This window comes from Halichondria panicea, chromosome 9 (genome assembly GCF_963675165.1).
Source record: "Halichondria panicea chromosome 9, odHalPani1.1, whole genome shotgun sequence".
NCBI lineage: Eukaryota > Metazoa > Porifera > Demospongiae > Suberitida > Halichondriidae > Halichondria > Halichondria panicea.
The window spans coordinates 6,633,291-6,648,098 of NC_087385.1; the positions used below are offsets into that span (position 1 = coordinate 6,633,291).

The 14,808-nt window shown below is 39.8% G+C and overlaps 2 protein-coding genes and 2 long non-coding RNA genes across 4 annotated transcripts; all 4 read left to right on the forward strand.

The window, feature by feature from the left end:
- The first annotated feature begins 1,808 nt into the window (after positions 1-1,808).
- LOC135341256 (WD repeat-containing protein 53-like) lies at positions 1,809-2,750 on the forward strand. The gene has a single exon (XM_064537767.1). It carries the CDS (start codon positions 1,848-1,850, stop codon positions 2,748-2,750), a length of 903 nt encoding a protein of 300 aa, XP_064393837.1. The 5' UTR covers positions 1,809-1,847.
- Positions 2,751-2,850: 100 nt separating this feature from the next.
- LOC135342012 (uncharacterized) lies at positions 2,851-8,863 on the forward strand. The gene is made up of 2 exons (XR_010396726.1): positions 2,851-5,074; positions 8,511-8,863. It is a non-coding gene; the product is annotated as an uncharacterized LOC135342012 (long non-coding RNA).
- On the forward strand, positions 5,664-6,414 carry LOC135342013 (uncharacterized). Its single transcript, XR_010396727.1, has 2 exons — positions 5,664-6,005; positions 6,216-6,414. It is a non-coding gene; the product is annotated as an uncharacterized LOC135342013 (long non-coding RNA).
- Positions 8,864-10,775: 1,912 nt separating the features above from the next.
- LOC135341910 (UBX domain-containing protein 7-like) lies at positions 10,776-14,738 on the forward strand. Its single transcript, XM_064538594.1, has 9 exons — positions 10,776-12,806; positions 12,922-12,986; positions 13,046-13,114; positions 13,245-13,342; positions 13,422-13,568; positions 13,652-13,742; positions 13,796-13,914; positions 13,980-14,444; positions 14,490-14,738. Exons 1-9 carry the CDS (start codon positions 12,571-12,573, stop codon positions 14,649-14,651), a joined length of 1,452 nt encoding a protein of 483 aa, XP_064394664.1. The 5' UTR covers positions 10,776-12,570; the 3' UTR covers positions 14,652-14,738.
- Positions 14,739-14,808: the final 70 nt, after the last annotated feature.

A 14,808-nucleotide genomic window follows, 5' to 3' on the forward strand; every position in this document is an offset into this window, starting at 1 on the left:
AGTTACATTTTCATAGACTACTTCAGAAATTCCTGTAAAGCTGAATACTGCTCTGTCGTGTATTGGTCGGTAACAACTGTCATTAGTTTGGTTGGTTTCTTATTAATTTGTTTTGTGGCTCGACGGTACAAGAAAAGAGAAAGAGACGACATTTATGATTCTCAGAGACTTGTGGAAGAGGTTTATGATCGATACCTCTCGCAAAGGAATAATTAAGCCATCAAAAAAGTTTAATAAAAAATGTAATGTTAAAAGTGACATCAAACATGATAACTAATAACTGTGCTTACAGTCATAAGCTAATTTATCTATACTTATTGTCTGGTACCTATAGATTCTACATGTAGATCTACATGCCCTGGCCATTCATTAAATGGACAGGCCACGCCCAGCTACATATCATGTCTAGCTAATGGTGATTTATTTTGCCCTTAGCACAATGGGTACTATTTTCTGCTGCACGTTGGGACTAATATGAGTTGCATGCCCTCTCTTTATACGCCCTTAAGACTAGTATGTTATTGTAGAAGTATAGATCTATACTGACCCATCAGCAATGTCCTACGCTAATTAATGTTTGCCTCTATCCCTTTGTTAAACAATTGTTGACAATGTCCCCCCCCCCTCCCCTCTCTTCGCCACTGCAGCCGGTTGAGGAGAATGATGACAAAGATGTCCCAGCAGTCACTGTGAGGTGCATGGAGGGGGGCTCCAAATATGAACTACATCATCACTTGTTTATGTTTAATTATCATTGACAAGAATACAAAATACTAATATTCAACAATTGCAAGCCATAATAATTTAACAAGCCATCAGATCTGCTCCTCTTCTGGAACACCGTATGGAGGCAATCATTTATTTAGTAACACGACATTATACGAAGCGAAACATGCAGAGAGGCATAAGCAACATGCAGACATTCAGGCACAACATTCATTATAATGCAGCAATAATTATACTTCAGTACACTGTTGACGTCAGATCATTCGATATTCAATTTGTCAACTAAGTTATAAGGCTGTTGAAAAATGTTAAACTATACAATCCCCCTCCCCTCCCGGGATAAAATAGTACAAAGGCTTAAGCAACATAAATTATTATACATGATAAGCTCACAGTTGGTTTTTGGAGAGGCTGATTAGTATAATCAATTAATTCATGTAGCTCGCAGTTGGTTGGGGGGGTCGTACTATAAGCAAATTAAATAAAAACATTACGAGCAAATAAATACGCATACAAACACAAGGATCATAGTGTTAACACAACATGAAGGATTCAAGCTAAGGAGAGCGATTGAAACAAGGGCAAAAGATAATCCACCTAATTTATGAGCCACCGTATACCTGCAAGTTCGAAGGACACCACTTAATTAATTACAATTGTATTGCCTCATCTTTAGAGCTTCAGATGCTGATCAAAATAGTCAGAGCTGTGGATAAAGCATAACTAGTACATATCCATACACATTGTGTAAAAGCAGTTGAATCCACGGTCTAAAACATAAATTGAATTGTATGTACAATAATATACATACATACGACATAATAAAAAGATAAAGCTAAACGCATCAGATCTTTTATAGACTGAACTAGATCTTGTAGTGATTAACAGACGCATGCATGAAGGCAATCATACCATATCATGACCATATTATACTAATTACATATGCATAGTATCAGGCGTAATGAAGTATATAACTCTTTACCAGTCTCTATCAGTCCACTTGTTTAATAGGAAGATCCATTTCCTGGGGGCAGAAGAAGAAATGGTTAAGCATTGTGTCATTATACATAATCGCTGTGTACACTGTGTTCACTGGTCATGACTCAAAGCTTAACGTTTGGATGAGGACTCAGGATGACTCAAAGTGGAACAAAACCGGAACATTAATCACCCCAACTGAAGGAGACGTAAATGCCATATGTGAAGCAACCACTGCTAGTCGAACCTTACTCATATTCTCTCTCGACAACTGTATATTGTTTTATGATCGTCAAAATCTCACTGAGCATCTACATCAAGTTTGTCACAATAAGGACGAGATCAACCAACTGTCAATAAATGCAAAGGGGAACTTGATTTGTGCTTGTGATGATTCTGGAGAAATAAAGCTCATCGATACCAGCTCTTACCAAGTTGTTAAGACACTGACTGCTCACGATAATATTTGCTCAACCGTTAAGTTCATTCCCCGAAAGCCATGGGAATATTGTCTGGTGGTCTGGATTAAAATTATTCGATGGGACTTCAACCGTGGCCGTCCGTTGTGTTCACTGAACCAGAACGAGCTCTCTAATTCAAACTTTGGCAGTTACGCGATTAATCCTCCCATGGTTCACACTCTGGATGTATTCCCTTCAACCTCCATGGTCGTGTGTGGATTAGGAAATGGGACTGTATGTGTGTACGCCATGAAGAGTGGGCGAGATATGGAGTTATTGTGTGCGTCGGAATTGCATAGTGCCAGTATATCGTGTACTTGTGCCATAGAGATCTCAAAGTCGGACTCAAAGATTGTTGAACAGTTTGTTGTTTCGGGAGGAGATGATAGGAGATTGTGTGTTAGCAAACTTGTTGTCAGAGATGGGAGCAAGGCTGGAGGAAAATATAATCTGGAGCTGTTGTCTCAGGTCAATCATGGCTCTAAGATAAACTGCCTGGCATTGCATAGAAACTGTGAACAATTTTTGATTTTTGTTGTTGACTTAACTTGTTTTGTTTCAGTGTACAATTTGCTCATGAGTTGACGAATAAACATTGTCACCATATATACTCCCCCATCACACTGCTTGGGGATATATAATTATGTATTTTCTGTTTCCTTGTTATGAATTGTAGCAATAATTGTTAAGATATTTTGGATGCCTGTGACCCCATCCCCTCTATACTGCTATAGCAGATAGCTAGGTTAAAGTGCTACAGTTCAGCTAGTTTACCAAGTATGAGTTATCCAAAGAGTTGCAAGTGCAGACTTAGATGGTTCTATTCCAAGGGGGCTCTCTTAGTCATTTTTTGGAACTTGTTAATGTCCATTGTTAATGGCTCAATTATCCACGCTTACGGTAATACCTTTCATATTTCAGGTAAAAGAATATCTCGTGTTTTGGCTATTATCGTTCCGGTAGGTTTTCTTATTGCTTCACTTGTCTCGGGAAGTTTGTCAGATACTTCTTTTGGAAAGTATAAGATAATCAAGGGTGGATTTGTACTGAATTTCTTAGCAGCAGTGATATACTGCATAGGAGTATTGGCAGCAGATGCACTCGTCATAACTACCGACAACAAATTTATCGTTGATTGTGTATCGTTTGTTGTTTTTAGTATTGGCTATGCTTGCTTTCTGGCTACTTGTACTCCAGTGGGTTTGGAGCAGCTTCCCGATGTTTCCTCTGAGAGTATCAGCAGCTTTATCTCATGGTATCTCCTGAGCTATGGTTTAGGCACCTGGATTGGCACTGTATTTCATTCTGTTTACCTAAGGTGTATTAACGAAGCCCATACTAAGCTTATTTTCAATGAGTTGTTGGTTTTATTCATAGTATCATGTGCAAGTGCTATTTTGATATCTGTTTTTCTCTTAGCTCCAAAGTGGTTGATAATTGAACCAAAGGCCCAGCCTCAGACCATTAGATCTATTTATCATGTTCTCAAGTTTGCAGCCAAGCACAAGGCTCCCCTCAATCGCAGTGCTTTCACGTACTGGGAGGAAGACATACCGTCTAGAATTGACCTGGGTAAGACAAAGTATGGCGGTCCTTTCACCACCGAGCAAGTTGAAGATGTCAAAACTATTATTGAAATTTTAACTCTTTTCTTACCTATGTCGATTTGTCTATTGGTACTAGCCAATCCAATAATTGTGGACCCACCTGATGAAACATTTGGAATGACAGTTTGTACTGCAGAATTGTTAAATTTGTCACACAGTGGTCCATTGTGGATTGCGATTGGCTCGCTAGTGAACGAGTTCATTATCTACCCACTGCTCAGACATAGAATGCCAAATATTTTGCAACAAATTCAAATGACTTTTTTTTTCCTGACTGCCTTATACGTCTTCCTATTAGTATTAGCCATTCTTCATTTTGTTGGTCTTGGAGAAGATATAATGAATTTTGGTAGCATTTTGTACGGAATTATTAATGGTTTGCTCACCCGGGCCTATTTCACTTCAGTACTGGAGTTTGTATGTGCCCAATCACCATCCCACACAAAAGGACGCTTCTTTTGTCTTGTGTATTTTCAATACTTGTCATCTGAAGTGTTTAGTTACATTTTCATACTCTACTTCAGACATTCCTGTAAAGCTGAATACTGCTCTGTTGTGTATTGGTCGGTAACAACTGTCATTAGTTTGGTTGGTTTCTTATTAATTTGTTTTGTGGCTCGACGGTACAAGAAAAGAGAAAGAGACGACATTTACGATTCTCAGAGACTTGTGGAGGTTTATGATCGATACCTCTCGCAGAGGAATAATTAAGCCATCAAAAAAGTTTACAAAATATGTAATGTTAAAAGTGACATCAAACATGATAACTAATACCTGTGCTTGTAATTATTGTCTGGTACCTAGATTTTACATGTAGATCTCATCTACTGCCCCCCCCCCCCTTTTATATAATGACGTGTGTGTATTGTACATGTTGTTATTATTATACGCCCACATAATTGATCCACTTCATTGTTTGTAGCTTTGCATATTAATGATCTTTACCTATTTAAATGGCCAGGCCCAGCGAGTAGATACTGGAGTACTAATTAATGTTGATTGCAGGGATAGATAATTGAATGTGCTATTCATAATTATACAGTAGATACAAGTATTTTAACCGCTCCCCCTCCTCCTTCCTTAGGTTCAACCATTTTGCTAAGCTCCACGACATCCAGACCCTAGCCATGCTGGCTTGTCTGTTCCTTCAATTTGACAATACAACAAGAATGACGCAAACCAGCAGCTGTCAAAGTCCCCATTGCTCACGTCAAGGTGCACAACGGCAACCACCACTACAGCTCAATCTACAAGTCCCTACCGCCCACAAGAGTGTCTCCCACTTATAGAGTACACACACAGGTGAGTGGGCGGGTTCCCTCCATGTGATACATGTACGATGACGGTTGTTGTACAGATTAGGTAAAAGATTGTATATTGTGTATCTTGTAGCTTTTTCATAGCTCTATCAAATAGTGTGCTTAAATCTTTGGGGCCCATTTTGAAGAAAAAGTATGGGCTATCATAGTAAAATGAGTCTGTTTTGATAGCTAACATAACTCTGCTGTCATGTATCGGCTGATTCAATATCTCTGAAGTAATTAAGCTTTTGCAGTGATATGTCACACATGTATATCTGTGTGTCAATTAGTAGTGGTGATACTTACATGTACACACATGTTTCACATTTACCTTGTGTGCATTTTTATTGGCTTTTAATTAGTGGCTTATGCAATAAAGCTGATTGTTGTCCACTGCTTCTGCATGTGCTAACTACAAGTGTTGTTGAATAGAATAGTGTGTATGTGATAGAATAGTGTCTATGTGATAGAATAGAGCTATTAGGTCTGGCCCCCAGACTACCCCCCCCCCCCCCCCCCCATATAATAATTACTGCCATTAACAGAGGGTGAGGGTGATTATTATGATTACCAATCGGTTGCTACGTACTAAAATAGTTTGGTTATTAGTTTGAGAGCAGAGACTAACACTCAGGTCATGCCCGGGTCCCCCTGGAACTATGCCCTGCAACTGAGCGATGAGACGGCTCGGACCTGAAGGTGGTGGTCACCAGACTCCAGAAGGGGATTCCCCCATTCTCCAAAAAGGGAGCACCTGTTACGACTATGGCAAAGGGATGTCTAATGAGCTATTGAGTGCTGAGTGCATGTTGTCTGTGGGTTGAGTAGCAATTAATGCACTTAGTCTCAAATGACATTGTATGTATAACGAAGATGGCAGTAAAACCAGAATTTCTAGATGAGACTTTTGGCCTGTTTTGATAGCTATATACGTAAGTTTGAGTGTTCAAACTTTAATCTGATTGTGCGTTTTTACAATTTAAAGATAAAGATGCATGCATTGATTTTGTAGTCCTTTGAAATGCCTAGATCTAGTCCCTATCCCAGATACTCTTAAAATCATTGTCGACTTATACTGTGAATCTATAAAAGTGATGAAGATGTCACTATGACTTATAATATGTATGTGTTTTGCCTCTCAGTTGTCTCAGGTCAATCATGGCTCTAAGATAAACTGCCTGGCATTGCATAGAAACTGTGAACAATTTTTGATTTTTGTTGTTGACTTAACTTGTTTTGTTTCAGTGTACAATTTGCTCATGAGTCGACAATAAACATTGCCACCATATATACTCCCCCATCACTCTGCTTGGGGCTATATAATTATGTATTTTCTGTTTCCTTGTTATGAATTGTAGCAATAATTATGTTAAGATATTTTGGATGCCTGTGACCCCACCCCCCCTCTATACTGGTATAGCAGATAGCTAGGTAAGTGCTACAGTTCAGCTAGTTTACCAAGTATGAGTTATCCAAAGAGTTGCAAGTGCAGACTTAGATGGTTCTATTCCAAGGGGGCTCTCTTAGTCATTTTTTGGACCTTGTTAATGTCCATTGTTTATGGCTCGATTCTCCAGGCTTACGGTAATACCTTTCATATTTCAGGCAACAGACTATCTCATGCCTTGGCTACTATCGTTCCGGTATGTTTTCTTATTGCTTCACTTGTCTCGGGAAGTTTGTCAGATACTTCTTTTGGAAAGTATAAGATAATCAAGGGTGGATTTGTACTGAATTTCTTAGCAGCAGTGATATACTGCATAGGAATATTGGCAGCAGATGCACTCGTCATAACTACTGACAACAAATTTATCGTTGATTGTGTATCGTTTGTTGTTTTTAGTGTTGGCTATGCTTGCTTTCTGGCTACTAGCATTCCAGTGGGTTTGGAGCAGCTTCCCGATGTTTCCTCTGAGAGTATCAGTAGCTTTATCTCATGGTATCTCCTGAGCTCTGGTTTAGGCATCTGGATTGGCACTGTATTTCATTCTGTTTACCTAAGGTGTATTGACGAAGCCCATACTAAGCTTATTTTCAATGAGTTGTTGGTTTTATTCATAGTATCGTGTGCAAGTGCTATTTTGATATCTGTTTTTCTCTTAGCTCCAAAGTGGTTGATAATTGAACCAAAGGCCCAGCCTCAGACCATTAGATCTATTTATCATGTTCTCAAGTTTGCAGCCAAGCACAAGGCTCCCCTCAATCGCAGTGCTTTCACGTACTGGGAGGAAGACATACCGTCTAGAATTGACCTGGGTAAGACAAAGTATGGCGGTCCTTTCACCACCGAGCAAGTTGAAGATGTCAAAACTATTATTGGAATTTTAACTCTTTTTTTACCTATGTGGATTTGTCTATTGGTACTAGCTAATCCAATAATTTTGGACCCACCTGATGGAACATTTGGAATGACAGTTTGTACTGCAGAATTGTTAAATTTGTCACACACTAGTTCATTGTGGACTGCGATTGGCTCACTAGTGAACGAGTTCCTTATCTATCCACTGCTTAGACATAGAATGCCAAATATTTTGCAACAAATTCAAATGACTTTTTTTTTCCTGACTGCCTTATACGTCTTCCTATTAGTATTAGCAATTCTTCATTTTGTTGGTCTCGGAGAAGATATAATGAATTTTGGTAGCATTTTGTACGGAATTATTAATGGTTTGCTCACCCGGGCCTATTTCACTTCAGTACTGGAGTTTGTATGTGCCCAATCACCATCCCACACAAAAGGACGCTTCTTTTGTCTTGTGTATTTTCAATACTTGTCCTCTGCCATGTTTAGTTACATTTTCATAGACTACTTCAGAAATTCCTGTAAAGCTGAATACTGCTCTGTTGTGTATTGGTCGGTAACAACCGTCATTAGTTTGGTTGGTTTCTTATTAATTTGTTTTGTGGCTCGACGGTACAAGAAAAGAGAAAGAGACGACATTTATGATTCTCAGAGACTTGTGGAAGAGGTTTATGATCGATACCTCTCGCAAAGGAATAATTAAGCCATCAAAAAAGTTTAATAAAAAATGTAATGTTAAAAGTGACATCAAACATGATAACTAATAACTGTGCTTACAGTCATAAGCTAATTTATCTATACTTATTGTCTGGTACCTATAGATTCTACATGTAGATCTACATGCCCTGGCCATTCATTAAATGGACAGGCCACGCCCAGCTACATATCATGTCTAGCTAATGGTGATTTATTTTGCCCTTAGCACAATGGGTACTATTTTCTGCTGCACGTTGGGACTAATATTGAGTTGCATGCCCTCTCTTTATACGCCCTTAAGACTAGTATGTTATTGTAGAAGTATAGATCTATACTGACCCATCAGCAATGTCCTACGCTAATTAATGTTTGCCTCTATCCCTTTGTTAAACAATTGTTGACAATGTTCCCCCCCCCTCCCCTCTCTTCGCCACTGCAGCCGGTTGAGGAGAATGATGACAAAGATGTCCCAGCAGTCACTGTGAGGTGCATGGAGGGGGCCTCCAAATATGAACTACATCATCACTTGTTTATGTTTAATTATCATTGACAAGAATACAAAATACTAATATTCAACAATTGCAAGCCATAATAATTTAACAAGCCATCAGATCTGCTCCTCTTCTGGAACACCGTATGGAGGCAATCATTTATTTAGTAACACGACATTATACGAAGCGAAACATGCAGAGAGGCATAAGCAACATGCAGACATTCAGGCACAACATTCATTATAATGCAGCAATAATTATACTTCAGTACACTGTTGACGTCAGATCATTCGATATTCAATTTGTCAACTAAGTTATAAGGCTGTTGAAAAATGTTAAACTATACAATCCCCCTCCCCTCCCGGGATAAAATAGTACAAAGGCTTAAGCAACATAAATTATTATACATGATAAGCTCACAGTTGGTTTTTGGAGAGGCTGATTAGTATAATCAATTAATTCATGTAGCTCGCAGTTGGTTGGGGGGGTCGTACTATAAGCAAATTAAATAAAAACATTACGAGCAAATAAATACGCATGCAAACACAAGGATCATAGTGTTAACACAACATGAAGGATTCAAGCTAAGGAGAGCGATTGAAACAAGGGCAAAAGATAATCCACCTAATTTATGAGCCACCGTATACCCAAGTTCGGAGGACACCACTTAATTACAATTGTATTGTCTCATCTTTAGAGCTTCAGATGCTGATCAAAATAGTCAGAGCTGTGGATAAAGCATAACTAGTACATATCCATACACATTGTGTAAAAGCAGTTGAATCCATGGTCTAAAACATAAATTGAATTGTATGTACAATAATATACATACATACGACATAATAAAAAGATAAAGCTAAACGCATCAGATCTTTTATAGACTGAACTAGATCTTGTAGTGATTAACAGACGCATGCATGAAGGCAATCATACCATATCATGACCATACTATACTAATTACATATAATTATATGCACATAGTATCAGGCGTAATGAAGCTCTTTACCAGTCTCTATCAGTCCACTTGTTTAATAGGAAGATCCATTTCCTGGGAGCAGATTCTGAAAAAGAAATGGTTAAGCATTGTGTCATTACATAATCGCTGTGTACACTGTGTTCACTGGTCATGACTCAAAGCTTAACGTTTGGATGAGGACTCAGGATGACTCAAAGTGGAACAAAACCGGAACATTAATCACCCCAACTGAAGGAGATGTAAATGCCATAATTATGTGAAGCAACCACTGCTATAATCGAACCTTATTCATATTCTCTCTCGACAACTGTATATTGTTTTATGATCGTCAAAATCTCACTGAGCATCTACATCAAGTTTGTCACAATAAGGACGAGATCAACCAACTGTCAATAAATGCAAAGGGGAACTTGATTTGTGCTTGTGATGATTCTGGAGAAATAAAGCTCATCGATACCAGCTCTTACCAAGTTGTTAAGACACTGACTGCTCACGATAATATTTGCTCAACCGTTAAGTTCATTCCCCGAAAGCCGTGGGAAATATTGTCTGGTGGTCTGGATTGTAAAATTATTCGATGGGACTTCAACCGTGGCCGTCCGTTGTGTTCACTGAACCAGAACGAGCTCTCTAATTCAAACTTTGGCAGTTATGCGATTAATCCTCCCATGGTTCACACTCTGGATGTATTCCCTTCAACCTCCATAGTCGTGTGTGGATTAGGAAATGGGACTGTATGTGTGTACGCCATGAAGAGTGGGCGAGATACGGAGTTATTGTGTGCGTCGGAATTGCATAGTGCCAGTATATCGTGTACTTGTGCCATAGAGATCTCAAAGTCGGACTCAAAGATTGTTGAACAGTTTGTTGTTTCGGGAGGAGATGATAGGAGATTGTGTGTTAGCAAACTTGTTGTCAGAGATGGGAGCAAGGCTGGAGGAAAATATAATCTGGAGCTGTTGTCTCAGGTCAATCATGGCTCTAAGATAAACTGCCTGGCATTGCATAGAAACTGTGAACAATTTTTTATTTTTGTTGTTGACTTAACTTGTTTTGTTTCAGTGTACAATTTGCTCATGAGTTGACGAATAAACATTGTCACCATATATACTCCCCCATCACTCTTTGCTTGGGGCTGTATTATAATTATGTATTTTCTGTTTCCTTGTTATGAATGTAGCAATAATTATGTTAAGATATTTTGGATGCCTGTGACCACATCCCCCCTCTATACTGCTATAGCAGATAGCTAGGTTGAAGTGCTACAGTTCAGCTAGTTTACCAAGTATGAGTTATCCAAAGAGTTGCAAGTGCAGACTTAGATGGTTCTATTCCAAGGGGGCTCTCTTAGTCATTTTTTGGACCTTGTTAATGTCCATTGTTTTTGGCTCGATTCTCCAGGCTTACGGTAATACCTTTCATATTTCAGGCAACAGACTATCTCATGCCTTGGCTATTATCGCTCCGGTATGTTTTCTTATTGCTTCACTTGTCTCGGGAAGTTTGTCAGATACTTCTTTTGGAAAGTATAAGATAATCAAGGGTGGATTTGTACTGAATTTCTTAGCATCAGTGATATACTGTATAGGAATATTGGCAGCAGATGCACTCGTCATAACTACTGACAACAAATTTATCGTTGATTGTGTATCGTTTGTTGTTTTTAGTGTTGGCTATGCTTGCTTTCTGGCTGCTAGCATTCCAGTGGGTTTGGAGCAGCTTCCCGATGTTTCCTCTGAGAGTATCAGCAGCTTTATCTCATGGTATCTCTTGAGCTTTGGTTTAGGCACCTGGATTGGCACTGTATTTCAGTCTGTTTACCTAAGGTGTATTGACGAAGCCCATACTAAGCTTATTTTTAATGAGTTGTTGGTCTTATTCATAGTATCGTGTGCAAGTGCTATTTTGATATCTGTTTTTCTCTTAGCTCCAAAGTGGTTGATAATTGAACCAAAGGCCCAGCCTCAGACCATTAGATCTATTTATCGTGTTCTCAAGTTTGCAGCCAAGCACAAGGCTCCCCTCAATCGCAGTGCTTTCACGTACTGGGAGGAAGACATACCGTCTAGAATTGACCTGGGTAAGACAAAGTATGGCGGTCCTTTCACCACCGAGCAAGTTGAAGATGTTAAAACTATTATTGGAATTTTAACTCTTTTCTTACCTATGTGGATTTGTCTATTGGTACTAGCCAATCCAATAATTGTGGACCCACCTGATGAAACATTTGGAATGACAGTTTGTACTGCAGAATTGTTAAATTTGTCACACAGTGGTCCATTGTGGATTGCGATTGGCTCGCTAGTGAACGAGTTCATTATCTACCCACTGCTCAGACATAGAATGCCAAATATTTTGCAACAAATTCAAAATACTTTTTTTTCCTGACTGCCTTATACGTCTTCCTATTAGTATTAGCAATTCTTCATTTTGCTGGTCTTGGAAAAGATATAATGAGTTTTGGTAGCATTTTGTACGGAATTATTAATGGTTTGCTCACCCGGGCCTATTTCACTTCAGTACTGGAGTTTGTATGTGCCCAATCACCATCCTACACAAAAGGACGCTTCTTTTGTCTTGTGTATTTTCAATACTTGTCATCTGAAGTGTTTAGTTACATTTTCATAGACTACTTCAGACATTCCTGTAAAGCTGAATACTGCTCTGTCGTGTATTGGTCGGTAACAACTGTCATTAGTTTGGTTGGTTTCTTATTAATTTGTTTTGTGGCTCGACGGTACAAGAAAAGAGAAAGAGACGACATTTACAATTCTCAGAGACTTGTGGAAGAGGTTTATGATCGATATCTCTCGCAGAGGACTATAAGTAAAAAATTTGGAACACAAAATTAATGAAGAAGTGGCACAAACATGAATCGAACCTGGCACCCTTAGCTTCGATTCTGTAATGGTAAAGGTCGATAACCGAAAACTGTGTTTAACATTATAGTCAAAAGCTAATGTCAGTAATGATCTTTACCTATTGTCTGTACCATGAACCTTTTAGTTTCTACAAAAAGCTAGCAGCGATGAATGATGGATTCTAAGGTGGAACAGTTCAGAGCCGTCACTGGAGCACCGACTGATGTGGCTAGGAGTATTCTGGGAGCGTGTGGAGGCAATCTTGAGTTAGCAGTCAACATGCACATGGAGGGAGGAGGGCCCAGTACTAGTTCATCTGTAGCTACCCCTGGACCTAGCAGGCTGCCTGACAGGGACACGGGACCTACTAGCGATGAGCTGCTTAGTCCTACCAGTTACGAAGCTAAGTAAGCCAGTCAGTCAGTCTTTCACTGTACTAGCTATATATAACATTACATGTACCAGGCTAGAGCGATGTGATGTATACTCTCCATTCCTAGTATCTGTTTCTGTTTCATACAGACACGGTGTACGTGCTCCCATTCCCCAGTCGAGTGGTGTGCTGATAGAGGACAATACTCCACCCAGTGAGTCATGAACCACACCCACCCACTGTGTTATAGACTACCCTCTCCCATACTTACAGGGATAATGAGACACTCTCGAAGATTACCTCGTACTGTGTTTGATCCGTTTCAAGATTTTCAAAATACAGGTAAAATTGACGTCATAGGCCGGCTACATGTGTTAATGGTGGCTAGGCATGTTTCAAGACTGTATCGATTTCTATGGAGTAACACAATCACTGTACACGCATGACTTGTGTCCTGTGTTGTCACATGCAGGGAGGTTTGGAGGAGGCGGAGATGCTAATAAAATGAAGTCTCTGGCAGAACTGTTCAAACCTCCTCACGACATTATGTTCCATGGCACATTCCACGAGGTAACCATAGTTACGGTCATGTACCTATATCTTCCTTCAGCCACGGAGGTCAAAACTTTATATGTTCCTCCACACACAGGCAAAGCTGGCTGGTCAACATCAGAGGAAATGGCTCCTGGTTAATCTTCAAGATTCAAAAGAGTTTCCCTCTCAAGTTCTCAACAGAGATGTTTGGAGCAACCACAATGTCAAGGACATTGTTCGTCAGCACTTCATTTTCTGGCAGGTATGTGAAAACAGTAGTTGTTCTGTGCCTGCCTAAGGAATGTCTTGTAATGTTTGTGTGTGTTGTTATGTGTGTGTTGTTAGGTGTACTGTATAACTGATGAGGGTCTCAAGTTCAAGCAGCTGTATCACGTTGGCAGCTGTCCTTACATCGCCATCATTGACCCAATGACAGGTACGTACATATATTCACACTTACGTCTGAATTGTGTGAGCCCCTATCATCAGGAGAAAAGATGGCTGATTGGGGCTCACTCACTGTGTCTGCTTTCACTGACTCTTTCCTGCAATTTCTCTCCAATCACCAATACGACACTAACAACCTACCCTCAGGCAGCAAAACACAGGTACTACGTGTAATAATAGCTTTGTAATAATACTATTCCGTGTTTACCCACCCACTCACTCTCAGGAAATAGTGTCTGTGAGCAGCGAGGAGTCTCAATTAGAAGCGGCCATACAAGCATCTCTTAAAGAAGCTCAGAAGAAGCAGCATCTTGTGTTCAGCGATGACAGTGACATCGACTGTGTGTCTCTCAGCAGCTCAAGCAATGGGGATGTGGAATATATTGGCAGCTCTCTGGGTGGCACATCAACAGACACAAGATTGCTTGACGTAGAACACTGTGGGACATCGAACAGTGGCCTGACTAACGGTGCAAGAGAGAGCAGAAAGAGACTATCTAACAGAGACGATAGCGAAATGTGTGATGAGCTGCCACGGAAGATGATGCGAGCGGATATCTCAGAAATAGTGGAGAGTGGTGGGCCCAGTACGTCATTCGAAACAGCAAACTCTGACATACATTTGGTCCTCTTTCGGCTGCCGGACGGGGAAAGAATCCAACAGAAGTTTGTCAGCTCATATCCAATCCAGGTAATGTAGAAATTATAAATTAAGGCGTGTGATTGAATTTTGCAGGAGGTCTTCACTTTTCTCAAGTCCAAGGGGATAGACAAGACTGAACATGAAATAGTCACCCAATTTCCTCAAAGAAATCTGTGTGATGTGGATCCCCTGACAACCCTTAGCGACCTTGGACTACACAGACGAGAGACTGTATTCATTCACACAACAGACTGAATCTTCATTTAATATTATTTTATTATTCACTATTACATGTTGACTCCCCTCCCCTGACCTCTACTGAATAACTTGTTTCAAATGGTGTTCATCGGCCAAATACCATGGCGGTAAAATGACAAATTATGGCCCTAACCAAATTTGGGTGAATTGGTCA